This window comes from Ammospiza nelsoni, chromosome 10, assembly GCF_027579445.1.
Source record: "Ammospiza nelsoni isolate bAmmNel1 chromosome 10, bAmmNel1.pri, whole genome shotgun sequence".
NCBI lineage: Eukaryota > Metazoa > Chordata > Aves > Passeriformes > Passerellidae > Ammospiza > Ammospiza nelsoni.
In genome coordinates, this window is record NC_080642.1 from 2,027,109 (window position 1) to 2,046,229 (window position 19,121).

The 19,121-nt window shown below is 45.0% G+C and overlaps 1 protein-coding gene across 1 annotated transcript; it reads right to left on the minus strand.

The window, feature by feature from the left end:
* Positions 1-2,528: 2,528 nt before the first annotated feature.
* On the minus strand, positions 2,529-10,319 carry NMD3 (NMD3 ribosome export adaptor). Its single transcript, XM_059479121.1, has 15 exons — positions 10,267-10,319; positions 10,047-10,181; positions 9,266-9,362; positions 8,717-8,797; positions 8,355-8,483; positions 7,760-7,850; positions 7,541-7,619; positions 7,161-7,257; positions 6,832-6,949; positions 5,903-6,048; positions 5,268-5,380; positions 4,561-4,633; positions 3,996-4,102; positions 3,691-3,761; positions 2,529-3,279 (listed from the first exon to the last, which is right to left on the minus strand). Exons 1-15 carry the CDS (start codon positions 10,308-10,310, stop codon positions 3,146-3,148), a joined length of 1,515 nt encoding a protein of 504 aa, XP_059335104.1. The 5' UTR covers positions 10,311-10,319; the 3' UTR covers positions 2,529-3,145.
* Between the last annotated feature and the right edge of the window lie 8,802 nt (positions 10,320-19,121).

Here is a 19,121-nt window from a genome sequence, read left to right on the forward strand (position 1 = left end):
TTTGATGTTTCCAGCCAGAACACCCTGCTGGATTCCCAGCATCCTCCTTAGGAGTGATTTTATTGTAGGACTTTCACACCTTATCTCCCATGAAACTTTAATTTTATTGATCCAAAGAGTTTGCACTTCCTAAAGGCGCTAAAGATGGTTCTGCCCATGTGGAATTTCAGCCCCTCTGCTGCTGATCACCTCAGGAGTTTTTAGAAGCTTTCTAAGATAATTCCTTGCTCCTTGTTCCTGTCATTGTTTTGCACTCCAACAGCAGCACTGCTTCATTTCCAGCCACGTGTAATTGCAGTTCTTATCTCTGCTCTCCATCACCTGACCTGAAAATCCTGCTTGGAGAATGAACCTGTCAGCACTTCCTGGCTGTGCATCCCACAGGACATTTCCATGTGCAGGGTTGCTCAGAGCAGGGGGAGTTTCCAGCAGCTCTGTTTGATTTTCCAGAGCTGACCTGAAATCCCTCTGTCCTGCCTGGCTGGAAGTTTCTGCTTCGGTTCCCTGCCCAGCTGAAACTGCTTCATGCAACAGTTGAGTTCCAGTTTCTCTGAGACAGGAAACTCCTCCTTCCTCTGCTGCTGGCATTCCCAGTACACAGCAGAGATATTACATTAAATAGATTTTTCTTAGATATTTTTCCAGGTGTTTTTTCCAGGGATCGAGGTGTGAAGCGCCATCCTCAGAGCACACACTCTCAGCAGGGTGTGCAAACAGCACCAAATATTTCACAGCTTCAGGAGTTCCCTTCCATCTCACAGACCTCACTGATAGAGGTGAGTTTAAAATTGGCTTTCAAGGCTTTTCAGTCCTTGTTGGGGATTGTGCAATTTGAGTATTCAACTTCCTAAAATGAAAGCATCATCCAAAATGCTTTCATTTTAGGAAGATGAGTATTTCAATTGCACAAAATCCCTTCAGTTTCTTGCTTTACCATCAGGCTTTGGTTTTGTTTGGAACTGAAACCCTGACAAGTTTTAAACTTCATTTTCTGATTTGGCTTAACCAGGTTCCCATCTTGTATTGAGGAGGAAATAGAGATTCTGACAGCAACGAGATTCTTTGTTCCATGATTGTGTCCTGGAATGAGCTCCAGGAAACATTCCCAAATCCCTCTGGATTTCCAATTCCCCCACTCCTTTCACCTGCTCTGGGTGCAGGAACAGTGACACCAGGTGGACTCTCACGTTCAGCACATCCCGATTTTTCCATGGATTCTCCTGCAGGAGAACGGGGAAGAAATGGGATTGGATCCATCTCTGTCAGTCCCAGGGTGGAAATGGAGCCAGACTCTTCCCACTGGCATTTCAGAGAAATGATTCCAAATCCCAACAATCCAACAGAATTTGGATTGTACCCTTGTCCAACTTCTTGTGGAAAACTCCCTGACACAACATTCCTCTGGAATTCCCTATTTTAAGCTGCTTCCAGTGAAATAACACTGATTTTGTTAAGTGCCCACCAGATCAGTGTCTCAATTCCTCAGCTTGCAAGCTCCCAAAATTGGCCCAGGAGCTGTCCCTGGAGGGCAGCCACGCTTAGGCACGTGGCCTGAGGTTAGAAGTGTTTCCCATCAATATTTCACCTCAGCAATTTCCATCTGGGAAAATCTGGGAGCCCTGGAGTTACATCAGGCCATCCACTAACAGATTTTTAAAGCAGTTAAAAGTGAAATCAGCACCTTAAGCTTTTCATCATCAACATACAAGACTTTTATCTAGGGAAAAATAAATAAAAAATGAGTGCACATTCCAATCTCCCTTTTCTGTTCATTTTTCCCCTCAGTTATCCAGCTTTAGTGCTGTAAGCTCTGACTTATAAAACACATTTTTTCACCATTTTTTTCTCTGAGCAAAACATAATTCCAACATTCTGCACAGCCTCTCCCATGACTTCCAACTCAAAATCCATCAACATCTGGGTGGAAATGCATCATTGAGCAGGTCTGGTTAAAACCCTGAAGGATTTCTGTTGTATAAAAGGAGCTTTTTGTGGCTTAAGTCAGAGATTTTCAGTAAGAGCTGCAGGGACAGTGGCAGCTTTTATCCAAAACAATGAATACTTTGTTAACTGAAATACTGGTGAATATTGAATTTTTCGGACACTCCCTAAACCCCTCTGAGCTCCCAAAGGGGCACTGGAAACTTGGGAACCTACAGAGACCCAGCTTTGGTTGTGGGGAGCTGCTCCAGCCAAAGAAATCCCACAAATCCAGGCAATGCTTGCATCCAAGGCCTCAGCAGCACAAAATCTTCTGATAAAAGATCCATGGAAGCTTTTCCAGGAAGGGGGAAATCTCCAGGGATAACCAGCACAGCAAATATCCAACATTCCTGGGAGAGTCCAGCAAGGAAAACAGGGAGGAGGAAAAGGATTGATGGAAACAGCACAGTTTAAACCCAGATTTTATTACCCCCCCAACACCTGCCACCAACAGGGAGTTCATTATTCTGTCTTCTTTGGACTTGCAGAGGATAACTGGATTTGAAAATGAACTAAAAAATGATGAATCAAAACATCTCAAGAGGTTTTTAATCCTTTATAGCTGGTTTATTAATTAATTGCTGTGCATGTTGCTTTAATCCACTGATCCAGACATGGGATACAGTTCAATACTCATCACACTCCACAGGATTTTCCAATCTTCCTGATCAAGGGCTTTGCAGGGAAGTTTTCTTTGTGTAAGGGAACAGAAATTAGTCTTGAGCTTCCCTAAATATGGATATATGGAATAATCTACAGGTATCATAAAAGGCTTCAAACCATTGTGCCAAAAATGGGGAAAACCTTCCCCATGTGAGAAATTAAAGCTGTAACAGTAGGAAGGGACTCTACCTAAAATCCAGGGAACTGCAATAAAATCTCTCCCTCTGGACATCTTTCCTTATTTTCTCCACTGCAGAAATTGCATGGAAAGATCCCTCAGGGATGGGAGGAACTTGTGGAATTTATATTGCAACGCTTCCACCAGAAATTGAGCTTTAATTGCTGATTCTCTGGAGTATCAACCATAAAATATGAATTCCAGGCCATTATTTTGGGGTGCATGGGAGTTTTGTCACTTTTCCTGGCCCTGTGATGGTTAATGATGGTCTGGGGAGATTTTGCTCCCCAGGGAATATTTATTGGCTGTAAGGCACTGTCCTCACTCTGTCAGCATTTCTGCTCCCTCCCCTCCTGTGGCGTCCTGGGAAATGTGGAGATCTTCCAGCATCTCAGCCAGGCTGATGCGTGGAGCTCCATCATCATCTGTGTCACTCTCCACTGGAATATCTGCATCTAACAACACACAGAAACCCCCCAAAAATCAGTTAAGCAAAGAAAACAAACATCAAACCACCAGAGCAACCCCAAGGGAAAATGGGGGTAAAAATCAAACCAACAACACCAAAACAACCAACAAACCACAAAACAAAAAACTCCTCAGTCCCCTCATGGAAAAAAATTGAATTCTGTATCAAATCCTTCCCCCAGCAGAGATTTTGGGTGCAGGAGAAAAGTTCTCTTTCACTTAAAGGCAAGGAAACAAAACCCATCAGGTGAAACACACCTGTGAAATACTTTGCAGCATTTCTCCAGGCACGAAGAGTTTGGAGAATGTAAATAGAGAATTCCAGTAAAGTGTCTTGCCTCAAACACGATTTAAACATGATTTAATTACACCCAGTGAGGGAGTTAGAAAGGCCTTACTTCTGTAAATGTTGACATTTTTCCTGATGGTCTCATCCTCTTCCAGATCTTCAAGGAAGTCCTGGTATTGTCTGTAAAAGATGTGGGATGTATTTACTCCCTGTTCCTTTGGATTTATGGAAATTCATTCAAAGTGAAATCACAGAAACAAAACCCCAGAGCATCCCCACATTTCCAACTCACCGCTGATTTACCCTCACCTATTAATTCCCAAATCAATTATCTCTCATTTTCCCTTTTTCCCTCTCAGCTGCAGGTTATTCAGAGGCTGCTTTGTCACTGAACAAGGAGAGCAGATACTGAACCTTTCATCATCTGTGTCTGAGGCCTCCCTGTCCCTCTCCAGCTCCTTCAGTTTCCAGTTCCTGCGGCGCTGCCGCTTGCAGCGGTCGAAGCTCTTCTTGATCAGCACCTGCAGGGAAAAGCAGCTCCTTTTTCCACCTCCCAAAACCCCAAATCAGCTCCCAAATCCCCATCTGGGCATCCAGAACCAGCTGGGCTGCCACTCAGCAGTATTATATTGAATTTACAGGGAGTTTGTTGGTTCAAGTATGTCCAAACACTTGGGGAATGGTCCTGAAGGGACAGGCACACACTGGAGTTATTATTCAGCGCCCAGGGATTGGTAATTGGAATAAAACCAACAATTAATGTATTAGCTAGCCATGGTAATTGGAAAAAGACCCAAACAATAAATGTGTTATTTAACCATCACTCAAATATTTAAGGAAATAATCCTTCAAAATCAGATGCTGCTCAAATGTCACTGTTAATATCCTCTCTTCCTTCAGGCACTGCTCACTATAAAATCACACTCCCTCCTAGCCTGGGTAATGGAGGAACTTTGGACAGAGAAAGGGATTTTCTTACCACGTCAGGGATGTGCTGGGGGTTCATCTTGTTGGCAAATTCATCATTTAGGTTGCAGTTGGCCAAGTCAAAGCTAAAACAGAAACAGGGGTTTTATTCTGCTTTATAAAAACCCTGACCTCAGTCTATCGTGTTTGTGCTAAAGGGCAGCACAGGGCAAGGTGCAGCTCCTAAGGAACAGAAATATTTCCAGAGGAAGGGAAACAAATAAAAATCCACATTAATGTGCAGCTCTCCTAAGTCTGAGCAGCTGCAGTTCCCAAATCCTGCTCTGTTGGCACTTTCCAATCTCTGGAATCCAAACTGCAACATCCACTGAGGTGCTGCTGGGCTCACAACATTCATGTTTAAACCGTTCTAAGCATCACCTAATTTGCCTAATCTTACAAATAATTCACATTTGTTATCACTGTATATGATATTCATTAGCAAACAAATAATTAATTGGTGTTTTAAAAATCCTTGCCATTTATTTGTGGCTAAGTTGTGACTCCAAGCTGCACTCTGAAGGCAATCAGCTCTCTTATTTCTTACAATTCTTACATGGAAACTCCTTCTAGAAAAGAGATTTCCTGGATTAGGACCAGGAAATTCCCCACCTTTTGCTGCTTTCATTTTGAAATCAGAGCACTTCAACACTTCCTGATAGCACATGAATTCAGTCATTAAATAATCATTTAATAAAAGTTCAGAAAAGAAGAACAGACCCCAAGACCAGGTCGCCTGGGTTCAGGATGTGCCCCAGGTGAGTGCAGCAGAAATATTGGTGATCTGTGTCCAGCTCTGAGGTTTTCCTGACCCAGGCTTCAGCCAGAGTGTGCTGTGGGAATGGAAAATAAAACATTCCTTAACCAAACCCAGTTTAACCCCAACATCTGCACTGATTTAAACTCCACTTGTCATTAAATTTGTGTTTCTGCATCACATCCAATGTATCCCTTGCTACTCCTCATTTCTCATTCCATAAAAGTAACGAAATGGACATGGCGACTCCCAGGAATTCCCAAAGGCTGTTTCTATAAAGAAAAACCTATTTTAGCTTTTAACTGAAAAGATCCATTAATTCTAATTAGAAAGAAATGCTTTAACAAGACCAATTCAGTCATTAAAGCTGCAAAGTTAATATTTCAACACCCGGTAACAAGCAGAGTTTAAACTCTGCAAGCAGAATTCCTGGAAGTGGAATTCACCTCCTGCCTGTGCCATTTCCAAACCAAATGGTCCCAAGGAAAGCTTCTGCCAGTGGTGACACCCAGAACAGCCCAGACTGTGCCAGGCACACCCAGCCCATGAGTTCAGCTGAGCAGGAGGCCCAAAACACGAATTAAACAGAGAAACTCACCTTGTTTGAGCGAGCCCCTGCCCCAGCACCTTTTTTCTTCTCATGGACCCTGTTGATGTCCATGATGATGAACTCCTCCAGCTGCTTGGGGTGGAACAGGCTGTTGAAGGGGTGGCGCCAGTAGGTGTTGCCATCGATTTCAGCAACTGCAAAATGATCAGGGAGAGAATTTCTTGTGAAAAAACAACCATTAACTAAAATGCAGGCAACTGCCAGACATAATCTGTTCATCTCTGTAAGTTATTTAGGACATGACCCACATTGCTGCAGGAGCAGCTGATCTGTGGCAGACTTTGCTCAAAGGAATTATTCCTGGATCCATCCTTTCAGAGGGATTCTGCTGCCCAAGCTCCCCAGCACACAGCAAGCAAAGCACAGAATTTCTGGTACTGAAGTGCCTGAAAATTTAATCCAGATGCCGTGTAATTGTAGGGGAATAAAGGTGACACAGGTGAATGTTGAGAACATCCAGGAGCTCAAACTGAGCCTGCACATTCTGCCCAGGGGATCAAGCTTGGGGAACTCTCAGCTCACTATGAAATTTCTACTGCACATTCTGCCCAGGATCCCAAGGGAATCAAGCCATGTAACTGTAGAGGAATAAAGGTGACAGAGGTAAATATTTAGAACATCCAGGAGCTCAAACTGAGCCTGCACATTCTGCCCAGGATCCCATGGGAATCAAGCCATGTAACTGTAGAGGAATAAAGGTGACAGAGGTAAATATTTAGAACACCCAGGAGCTCAAACTGAGCCTGCACATTCTGCCCAGGGGATCAAGCTTGGAGAACTCTCAGCTCACTATGAAATTTCTACTGTACAGATCAATTTAACAATATTAAGGTCCAAAGATCCAGGATTTTATGGAAACAAAGCCACAGTAATTGTGCCAGCAGAACCTTCAGGGCTGGGGAAAAGCCCAAACTCACTCTGCAGAGTCCTGGGGTCGATGAGGTGGATGGTGCTGGTCACCCTGATGCACACACAGATCTGGCTCATGTTCCCCAGGCTCTGGGCCAGCTTGGGTGACAGACACACAACATTGTCCTGCAAACCAACACAACCAATTGACATTCCCATTTCCTCCATTTTTTACCAAATCTTCTGAAACAAAATTTTAAACTTTTGTGGTTTTATTTTTCTAGCCCAGTAACTTCAGCATTTCCTGTGTGGATCCCTCCATAACCCCCCAAACCCTACAACCTCCAAACCCCAACTCTGCCCACAACACCCCAAAGGTGAAGCAGAGGAAGCTCACCTTGCATATGGGAACAATTTCCACAGAGAAAGTGCTTTTGTAGTTGTAGACATTACTGTGAATGTCGTGGGAGATCAAACGTTGGGATGATTTGGATCTGTAAAACACAAAAATAAATTTTCAGGAAACAAGAGACATCACCTGGAACAGGAGATCCTTGGAACAAAGTGTCTGCATCAAAAATACAAATACTGAGGAAATAGAGGTTAATTTTACCATGGTTAAGTGGAAAATATGGGACTTTGGTAGAAGGGATTTTGTCTGTTTTGATTAAAATACAGATTTTGTACACTTGCACTTAAAAATTCTTTTAAAAGGAAGGATTTAAGACAGTTCCCCACAGTTCTGAGTGCTCAAGGCAATGGACAGAGGAGCTGTACCTGGATGGAACTGTGCACTGAAGGAAGTCCACCATCTTCTGGGCATGTTGCTTGGAAGAGTAATAGAAATCCAGGCCATCTGAAAAGCAAGGAAACCAATCTATTTCTATTCTATTTCATCAAATATAATTCATAAGCTTTTCTCTGCACAGCTCCCAGCACACAAACATGAAAACATCCATCATAAATCCAGGTTATTCTGCCTCCAGAGCCACTCACCATGGATTTCTTTGATCCTTAGTGTGTTTTGATGGAGCCTGTGCTTCAAAATCAGCTGCTCTAAATAGTAAAAAGTCTTCTTGTGCACAGTCTAAAGCCAAACAAACACAAAAGCACCAAGGTTGTTTAAGAAGCATCAAGTACAAAGCAGGATCCCTGAAGAATAAACATTTATATGAAGAGATCACCTAGAGAAAGAACATCCAACTAAACAAAAATATTTCAGATCGCTCTACTTATACCACATTATTTAAAGCTTCCATTTCTCATTTTTGTGTAACTGGTTGCTACAGAGATCTATTTCCTTTAAAGAAGAATTAAATATTTGCCCCACTGTTCCCAAACTGCCTTAAAATAGAGGAGAGCATCAGTTATCCACACAAGATCCTCCTGCCAGCATCATTTTAAAGAATATTAATACTGGACAGCAGAAAGTTTTTCTAAACTGAGTTAGAAAAAATTCAACAACCTTGAACACAAACCATATCCCTGTGGCTAAATGTGAGTACCTTTTTGTCTGAGAAACCCAGAAAATCACCCAATTCTTTGCCTGATTGTTCTGCCACGATCAAATAAAAATTCAGTTTGCCTCTACCTTCTGCCTGACTTGCACCACAGCTTTCCAGAAATCCTTGGCTTCAATCCTGTGACAGTCTTCACACATCTGAGACTGAACAACGTACTCCACCACAAACACCTGCTGCAGAACCGCCCCATTTATCACCTGCAAAACAAAATGTTCAAGGTTTAGGCTCTGGTTGGGTCACAAATAACTGCAAGATTTTCCCATCTTTACTGGAACAGACAAAAACTTTCTTCATTCTGATGAATGGCACTTTAGTGACAAAATATAGGCAGGATGAAATCTAACAACAGGAAAAATAATAATTAAAAAATCCTGCTGTTTGCCATAAAAGCTTTTTAAAAGCCACATGGAGAAGGTTGTGCTCCAGTTACCTCTTTCTGAACAGTCAATTTGAGCTTGATCCTCTTGGAATGTGGTTCTGTCCAAATGAATCCTGCATCAATCAGCCGCACCTGCCCGTGGGGAAGGACAAGAGCTCAGTAAAACCAAGCCTAACTCCACAAACACAAACAGTCTGTAGCGAAAAAGTGAATAATCTTAATTAAAAATATATATATTAACATCCCAAATCCAATTAATAGTGCTTAGCTAGAACATGGAGGTTGATTGACATAAAATCAAGATGCTCAGTCTCAGGTCCTTCCCTCTAATAATATTCTGAACCTAAGGGATGCTTCATTCAACTGAAACATGTGAATTTGAGTTAATCTATACACAGACCTCTGCAACCCTTTTTTGTATCATCATAAACCAGTGAGAACAAATATTGCATAAATAATTTCTGAAACGTACGAAAACCTCTGAAATTGAGGTACATTAAAACCACACCAGCTTCCCTCAATTCACTCTGCTCAGCTCCTATCTCTGCAGTAACAATTTTGCAGACCAGACTGTGAAATCCCAGCAGGATCAGTTCTCACCTTACTCAGGGAAGCTTTGATTTTCTTCAGACACAAAGCCAGCAGCTCTCTCGATTCCAGGGCACACTGGATCCAGGTTCCTGGGGGCTGGAGGTACCTGGGATGCAGGGAGCATTTTACCTTACATCACTCCAAGGACGAGCAGCTATTTCCAAAGCTTTCAGTTCAGTAACACCAATGCAACTACAACTTTTAGAATCACAGAAAATCATGGCAAAGTGGCTAAGGTGATTGAGTTCATACCCCCAGCACTGCTAAAGCCATCAATAAACCACATCCCCAAATGTCACATCCACAGGGCTTTTAAATGCCTCCAGGGATGGGGATTTCACCGGGGCCCTGGGCAGCTGTGCCAGGCTGGACATCCCTTTCCATGAAGGATTTTTCCCAATATCCAAACTAACTCTTCCCTGGCTGTCCCCTGCTGTCAGGATGTTCTGCCAGGCTGGACATCCCTTTCCATGAAGGATTTTTCCCAATATCCAAACTAACCCTTCCCTGGCTGTCCCCTGCTGTCAGGATGTTCTGCCAGGCTGGACATCCCTTTCCATGAAGGATTTTTCCCAATATCCAAACTAACTCTTCCCTGGCTGTCCCCTCCTGTCAGGGAGTTGTGCAGAGCCAGGTTCCCCCTGAGCCGCTTTTTCTCCAGGCTGAGCCCCGCCAGCTTCCCCATACCAAACCTGTGCGCTTTTACCTCCTTAAACCACGAAAATGATACATTCTAAGTGCATTCTAAGTATATTTTGCTGCCCTCCCCAGCGATCTCGCGGCTGCTCACCTCTCGCATTGCTTGCAGAAGTGCACCGTGCCCTGCTTGGGGATGCCCTCGGTGATGTCCACCTGGGCCCGCAGGCAGCCCACGCACATGTTGGCCGGGTTGGGCGGGATGGGGACACCGCACTGGCAGCACAGGCTGGGACACGGGGACAGAGAGAAGCACAGTTAGTCATGGCCACGGTCATGGCCACCGGGCACCCCGTTCCCCCGCCACCGCTCACATGTGTCCCTGCGCCGGGGCCGCGGGCGCCGGCAGGTACTCCATGGCTGCGGAACACGCGGCGCTTTCCGGGCGGCAGAGGAAGGGGAGGAGACGGCGGGGCTGAGCACAGCCCAGCCCCGGGGAGGGTGGAGCGAGGGGGACGCGGAGAGGCAGGCGGGAACTGTGAGGGAACGCGGAAAGGACCGTGAGGGAGCCATGGAGGGGCAGGCGGGAACCGTGAGGGAACGCGGAAAGGACCGTGAGGGAGCCATGGAGAGGCAGGCGGGAACCGTGAGGGGGCTGTGGAGGAGCCCTGATGGAGCCCGGAAAGGACCGTGAGGGGCCATGGAGAGGTGGGGGAAGCGGTGAGGGAGCCGTGAGGAGATAATGACGGAACTGTGAGGGAACGTGGAAAGGACTTTTACGGGGCCATGCAGAGGCGGGCGGGAGCTCTGAGAGAACCGTGAGGGGGCCGTGATGGAGCCGACATGGAGAAGCGGGAGGGAACCGTGAGGGAGCCATGGAGCAGCCCTGAGTGAGCCCCGAAAGGGCGTGAGGGAGCCATGGAGCGGGCGGGAACCGTGGGAGACGTACGTTGTTAAAATTCATTAATTAAGAATAAAATGATATTTTTATTTACAAGGACCACCCACACAGTCCGTTCGCTTTGTATTCCATTTGTAATGTACCATAAGCACCCTATGGAAAGGAGGAACCGCCGTGGCAGGGGGTTAGAATTAAATGACCTTTAGGGTCGTTTCCAACCCAAAGCATTCTGTCATTTGATGATTCTGTGACACCGAGATTTGTTTGTAGATCAGCATTTGTTTCCTGCAGGTTACGCTGGGGAAAAATAAAGCTGAATTGCATCAACACGTTGTGTGGGATTTATTTAATGTGGTAACATCCTGATGGAAATGAAGAGTTCTTTCACTCGAGGACTGAAAATCGCAGCCTGTCAAGCTGTCTGCCGTGTTTTTAATTCTTTGGCACATTTTTCTTTGGTGCGATGCTTTTGTTCACACACTTACTCACTTCTGCTCCTTTGAAATTAAGTTTCTTTGCAGACCTCTCTGGAGACTCTCTATGGACCATATTATTAAAACAATGAAAGGAAAAAGCACAATAAAAAATAAATGTTTCCCTGCTCTGAAGTTTTGTTTCAGAACCTCTGCTGCACAAGTGGGTGTTAAATAGTTTTCACTTTGAAGCCCTGATGAATCACTCAATCTTTGATTTGGGAAATAAAACATTTCCAGGCTGGCATTTGGAGAGTGGCGTTGGGAGAGGGGTGGGACAAAGTGTGTCCTTTATGGAAGCCACATCTTTGAAGCCTATGGGAGGAGAAGTGGATCCTGATAATGCTGGAAAAGTTTCCGTTGCAGATTTATTTTCAACTGCAGATTTATTTTCTCCACCTAATTTTGGTGCTAATACACCAAATCCCACCTCAGCTCAAGGTACAGCCTCAGTGAATATCAAAACTGGGTTCTTTGTAGTCATTGAGGTACTTTGTGCTGCCTGTGAGCTCTGGTTGTCCTCTGGCTTCTGTGGAAAATTTGTGTTTTAAACTGTGTTACAGTCACTTCTGAAGGATTTTATATTTTTTAATATTTTTTATTGCACAAAATGAGGTGAAGAGCACAGCAGCCTGAATCTCACCCCTAATGAAAGCCATATCAGTTTGTTCTGATTTCTTACGTGCTTTTCAGTGAGTATTAAATGTTATATTCATTTTAAATGAGTGTTTTCTGCCTCTACTGCCATATTCTTTCACAGCATTTAAAGGGTCTGTGCAATAGGCAAGGACAGTGAACAGACCATTTAAATACCTGTCAAATTTTAAAATTTCACACTATTTAAAAACAGATTTCAATATAGATTTTTTTCTCAGGCTTTTTTGCAGGTGGCTGGGCCCTGAAGAAGTCCTTGTAGGTGTTTTTGGGAAAGCTCAAGTGCCAAGGCCAGAAAACCCAAGAGACTTTGTGCCAGCGACAGCAGCTCCCAGCAGCTTCATTTTCTCATTTTCAGCAGGAATGTCCAATGGAATGGTAAATTCATGGGAATATCCCTGTGATTAATGGAACAGACACCTGAGGTCACTATTCCCTCACATTCACTGGATCCAGGAAAGGAGGTGCCCCAGGAGCTCCTGGAGCTCTCCTGCTCTCAGCTTCCCAAGGAGGGATTGTTCTGGGCTGCTGTTTGCATTACCTGTGCTCATTTCAGTATAAAACTCCAGGAATTTAAGAACAGAACCAAACAGTGTTTTACATTTATTTTTTCCTATTCACTCCCTTATAAACTGGGGATTCAGAGCAGGGTGCACAGCACCTCTACGTCACAAACAATAAAAACATCCTCATTCAACTGCAGGATTTCAGTAACAGCATCCAGACGGAAGCATGGGAAGGCTGTGCAATAACAATAAAACCCCTTCCTGATCTTTACTGGTGACCAGTTTAGTTTTGAGGAGGATCCTGGAGACACCCAGTCTGTATTTCTTTACCAATCTATTCTAGAATTCTTTACAAATCTGTTTTCTCACAAGCACTCACACATTCCCAACAATTTTGCTCCTCTTCCTATTGCAGGAAGCCACGATTTAGAGAAGTGGAGCAGTTTCTATTCTGACAACAGAGGAATTGTCAGGATTCAGAGAGGGGAATTAGCAATAGAAGAATCACCAGAATTCAGAGAGGGGAATTAACAAGAAGAGTCACCAGGATTCGGAGAGGGGAATTAACAAGAAAAGTCACCAGGGTTCGGAGAGGGGAATTAACAAGAAGAGTCACCAGGATTTGGAGAGGGGAATTAACAAGAAGAGTCACCAGGATTCGGAGAGGGGAATTAAAGGCAGGGCTTTTTACAGGAGCTGTTTCAGCTCCCAGTGCCACTGGAGACATCCTTGGGCAGGAGCAGATTGTGCCTGGCCTGTGTGTGGGGTGGCAAGTCCCGGGTTTGTTCCAAGCCAGGATCCAGCTCCCAGTTTGTAATCAGACATCTCCAGGCTGTCTATTCCTTTGGAAAGCAGGGCTCTCCTTGCTTTTCATCATGGATTGCAGCTGGGAAGTTGCAAAGTGGTAATTTCAGCAAGGGCCGCTGCTTTAGCGTGCCCTCTGTGGTCTGAACAGGAGGAATAACATTCCCTGATTCCCCTGGGACACGGCACTTCCAGGGCTGCTCTCTGTGCATTCACCTGCACTACATTTACTGGGATAATGCTCCAGTTATTTTCCAGTTCTTGCCTATTTCTTCAGTTCTTGTGAGGAACCCAATTAGCAATCCAATTTACAGTATGAGCCACCAGCATTATCACTGCTGAACTTCAAGGCAGGAACAAAAGGAGCCAGAAGAGCTCCTATAAAATAGCTTTGTGACAGGGCTGGGGATATTGTGACATTCCACTCCCAGCTGATGGAGGTGAAACTGTGTTGCATCACCAGCTTTAATGAGCTTTGTCACAGCACAAATACCCGTGGGTTGGCTTTCTTTTCATGTTGTGTGAAACCTGCACGTCAAACACGCTGGGTGCAGTTCAGGGATACCTCTGGAAGTGCTGCCCTGTGTCAGAGAGGGGGATAACTCCCAGCCCTGCTGAGGCAGCTGGCAAGGCTGGATGCTCACAGGCAGAGCTGCTGGGTGTGTGCAGTCAGGGCAGCCAACAGCACCCTCTGCTTCCTAAATCCCTGGAACCTTTGAAAAACTCCTGCTGTGCCTGTCACGGGCTTACAAGCAGCGGGATTTTGCTTTGTAGCCTTTTTAAACCAAAATAACCCAAACTGTATTGAGCTGCTCAAACAAGGAGACATCCCAGCTTAATGAAATAGATTTAGATTAAATATGAGAGAGAAATTGTTCCCTGTGAGGCCCTGGCCCTGCCCAGAGCAGCCGTGGCTGCCTCTGGATCCCTGGCAGTGCCCAAGGCCAGGCTGGGCATTGGGAGCAGCCTGGGACAGTGGGAGGTGTCCCTGCCATGGCTGGGGGCAGGATGGGATGGGATTTAATTCCCTTCCAACCCAAACCATTCTGGGATTCTGGGATTCTGTGAAATTGTGGTAACTCAAACATCATGGCTTATCCTTCCTTGATAACCACAGACAGCCACGGCCAAGGTTTCACTTTAAGGCAAAGCACGGACAGGAGCCAGGGGGAGTTGCTTTAGTTGTGTTTGTTACCAGGCTGCACTAGGCATGAACCTCAGACTGAGAAATAATTGTTTTAAAAGGTAAATATTTGCTCATCAGAACACAAGAGGGACCTGAGGATGATTGTACAGGAGCTGTTTGCTTTCCACTTGCCTTTGGTGATCTTCTGTGTGCCAGCTAAAACATCTCATCCCGTTAAAGGAATCCTGGTGAGAGGTGGGGAGAGCTGAGAGCTGCTGGGAGAGGACAAGTGTGGACATCAGGAGAGGTTCAAGTTGGATATCAGGAAGAATTTCTTCATTGAAGGAGTGGTTAAGCATTGGAATGGACTGCTCAGGGTCGTGGTGGAGTCACATCCTGGAAGTGTTAAACCAGCACATGGTTTAGTGGGTTAAAGGTTGGACTTGATGATCTTGGAGATCTTTTCCAACCTCAATCATTCTGTAATTCTATGATAGGAAAATGAGTGTATTTTTCACTGAGTTCTCTGATGAGAGAGCGTGAGAAGAGCAATATGCAGGTGAAAATATTTTGCACATTATTCCTGCTCAAAGGCTGCACATAAAAATTATGGAGAGAGCTGACATTTCCAGATTCACTTTCCTGACTTTCCTTGCCTCACTCTGTCTGGCTGGAGACAAAACCAGGGAAAATGCCAAAAATACACTTCAGTGAATGAAGATTGCTTAAACAACCAGGGAAGGAAAACATGGAAAAAGGAGGAGGAGTAGGAGGAGGAGGAGGACGGGGACACTCTGTCCTTGCAGGGCTTCACCAGAACACTGGGACATTTTAGCATTAAGCATCTTCCCACATCAACCTGAGATGTGCTGAAATAAATGAAATTTGCCAAATGAAATGACAATTAACTCCTTCTTGTTAACTATTCATTATTTCTTTCTGCTCGCTCCAGTCCTCTCTGAGGGCATTTACATGTTACAACTATCCAGCGAGATAAACTCCCGGGGGGAGATGTCGCAAGTGCGGTGGGACGGATCCTTTCCCAGCGCTCCCACCTGCTGGCACAGGCACGACACGGAGTGCTGACACATCCCTGGGAAAAGGTGTTGGTGCAGGTGCTGCTCAGCCTGAGCATTGCAAAACCAGGGCTGGCTGCTCGGCCGAGGGAGTGGAAACTTCCCCAGCTGATCCCGGGGCTGCAGCTCATCATTTATTTAGGAGTATCTGCATTTATATGAAAGATGATACCAGTGATGCTCGTTTGGCAGCTGAGGATTTCTTGGGGAAAAGAGGCCATGGAGCCAGGGATGCTGGAGGGGCTGTTTCACTGCCAAGTCCTGGCATGGGTGGAGGGGATTGGAGAGGAATGGTTTGGGTTAGAAGGGACCATGCAGTGCCACCCCTGCCATGGGGACACCTTCCACTGTCCCAGGTTGCTCCAAGCCCTATTCAGCCTGGCCCTGGACATTTCAAGGGGGGGGATCAGCCATCCTTTCTCTGGGCACCCTGTGCCAGGGCCTCCCCACCCTCCCAGGGAAGGATTTCTCCCCAAAATCCAATTTTATGCTGAACTGGGTGTGGGGCTCTGAGGTATTTTATATTGCTAAAATACATCTGTGATAAGGAAGAGCTTTTAGATACCAAAACTAGCCAAACTTTGGATACCAATTACCTCAGATTATTCCATAGCATGTGAGGCACCTGTAGCCAGCTGTGGAAGGTTTGGGCACTGGAAGCACTTGGAATTTTTGGATGTGTCTCCACACCAGGCCTGAGGCAGCACGGACTGCTGGGTGTAGGTACCCACACCTCAGCACCAGCCTGATCCCACTTGATTTCACCTTCAATTCTCATGTGGGGAGAAATATTGGAATGGGAAATCAAAAATGTGTGGAGAAAATGTCTTGAGATGTATTATTTACCTGGAGTGAAATTCCAGATATGTCCTCTGAGCAAGGCAGCGTCATGTCCAAAGCTGGATGTGCTGAATTAGTTTGCAGCATCTTTTTTGAGCCGTTCCTTCATAAATCACTCAATCTCTGTGCATTTGGCAGATAATTACTGCCTCAGCGAGGCTTCTCTCTTGTGCAATTTGTGGCTGTGGGAAATGCAAGGAGCTGCTGGAAGCCCTTTCCTCTGCCAGCCCCATGGGTGAGGCTGTTGCTCCCCATCTTTAATTAGGGTGCTGCAATCCCATCCCAGCCCTTTCCATGCCAGGTGCTTCATCCTGAGCCTGGCTTCTCTTGTTTTGTGTCAAATTCCCCATGATGAACATTTTACCTGCATTTTTCCCCTGTTCTTTTTTTAAAAGCACCTAAAGCTGCTTCCTTGAGTACGACCTTGAAATAAAGAGATATTTCTGATTTACTCCATGATTACAAAGCAGAGATAGGAGCTGCCAGAGAAAATAACGGGAACAGCACCCGGGCTGCCAATGGATCTATTTCTGACCCTGCCACAATTTACCTTCATTTCCTCCCTCTTTGCTCAGTCATTGTAAGAAAAGCAGAATCTGTTTTTTTGTTTTTTTAATATGGATTTTCCAGATTTACCCTATTTTCTGACATGTGGATATTTCTCCTCTCCTCTTTGTCTTGTTACCTGATTTTTTCCTCTTGCCTGATTATATTCCAGCACTGAGATTCTTATTTTGATGCAGAGGGTGCATGGTTTTAATTTCTCTTTTAAACCCAGACTAATGTCTGTTGGTAATTGAGGAGGGCTCTAACTTACATAAAACAATTTCCATAGCCTATTTTGAGCTTGGACCTCCTTATTCCAACAAAAAGGAGGCCTTGGCTGTCCTGGCTGTCCTGAAACCCCAGGATCAGCAGAGTTTATCAGCTCTTACCTGTTCCGATGGAGCAACTGCTGAAATAAGGGTGGAGCAGGCAGGGATGATGACAAGTGGGAATTTCTGGAGTTAATTCTGACCTCCACCTGTGAATCAGAGCCTTCCAGCCAGGGAGTTCCCATGGAAGTTGCCTGGAGATATTCTCAGGATTTGGGCTCTCAAATTCAGATTTATTGGATTGCTTATTGGAAGGAATATGAAGGACAAAGCTGCTGAAGCAAGGGGCTTTGTTTGGTGCAGGCTGGGTTTTCCCTGCTGGGTGTGAGGACAGAGTCAAGGGGAGCCCATTTCCTTCATCTGTTCTGGTGGAGTCGTGGGACAAGCTCAGATCCAGCCTTTGGAGCAGCTCAGGAGGCATCAGCCCTCCTCTGTCAGCTCACAAACCCTGAATTCTCCATTTCCTGGGATTATTTTCCCTCAGCATTTCATTGGTTTCAGCTCCCTGATTCCCTTGACTACGACAAGTTTGCAGCAGTGCTGCTTTGGGTGGTTTGATGTTGGATCTGAGAATTTGCACTTTGAGTCCAGCTTTGCTCCTCACCTCCCAGTTTTTCAGTTTGTGGGAGGATTTCAGGATATTCAGCTGTTGTTTGGTGTTTGAGGGAAAAATAACTGAAATTATTTGGGTAGGGGCTAGAGGAGAGAGCTGCTTTTGCTGCATGAATATTGATCATTGTGTGTGATTAAGAGAAAGTTAATTATTCCACATTTTGTAATATTTCATTTGTAAATCTGCCTGTTCTGCTTTAATTTCAGTGCTCAGCCTGGCACGTGGCCACTTGTCCATGTCTGTGCCCTGGGGTGCAGCAATTCATCTGGGAGAATTGTCCCAATTCTGGCTCTCACTGGTGCTGCACGACTGTAATTTGCTGTTTGTGTGGTTCTGCTGACTCTCCCACACCTGCTGGGCTTCTTTTACCATGGCTTAAGTAGTTGTGTGAATTTTTTCCCTAACTTCCAAATAATCAGGGAATTAAATTTATGACTGGAGCATCTGAAGTAAGAATTTTAGATTATGGCTGAATTACAATGATGAGAAAACTTAAAAAAAAAAAAGACCAAAAACCAAAAAACAGCAACAAAAAACCAACCAAAAAACAAAAACAAAAAAACAAAAAACAAAACCAAAAACAAACAAAAAAACCCCAGCTTGTTTAAGATTTCAAAATTCCATAAACACAGGAATTTTCCCTGGAATTCTGAGTAAATTGGACACTCAGACGTGCAGTGGCACTGGTGGTGATCCTGATCCCTGTGTTCCCTGGGGAGCAGCACTAAGGGGAGGGTCCTTGAGAAGCTGTATTTGATAGTTTGGGGTAAAAGCTGCCCTCAGGGATTTGGGAAGCTGTTTTTGATAGTTTTGGGTAAAAGCTGCCCTCAGGGTCCTTGGGAAGCTGTTTTTGATAGTTTTGGGTAAAAGCTGCCCTCAGGGCTTTGGGAAGCTGTTTTTGATAGTTTTGGGTAAAAGCTGCCCTCAGGGGCTTTGGGAAGCTGTTTATGATGGTTTGGGGTAAAAGCTGCCCTCAGGGGCCTTGGGAAGCTGTTTATGATGGTTTGGGGTAAAAGCTGCCCTCGGGGTCCTTGGGAAGCTGTTTTTGATGGTTTGGGGTAAAAGCTGCCCTCAGGGCTTTGGGAGGAAGGTTCTGGAGGTTCATGGTCTGGTGTGTTGTGGCCCTCAGTAATGGATGTGGGAGGTGATCCATGAAATTGGCCAGGAAACTTTTATGGCAGGATAATTGAGAATTCTGATGAGATGAAATGAAGAAAATGAGTTTTAAACAAGAGGTGTATGGTGCTGGCCAGCTGAGCCCCACCATTTCTCATTCCTTAAATTAATGGGGCATTTGTACTTTCAGGGTCAATGCAGCTGGAATTGGATCATCTCCTGTTCTGCCTTTGTTCCTTTTTTCA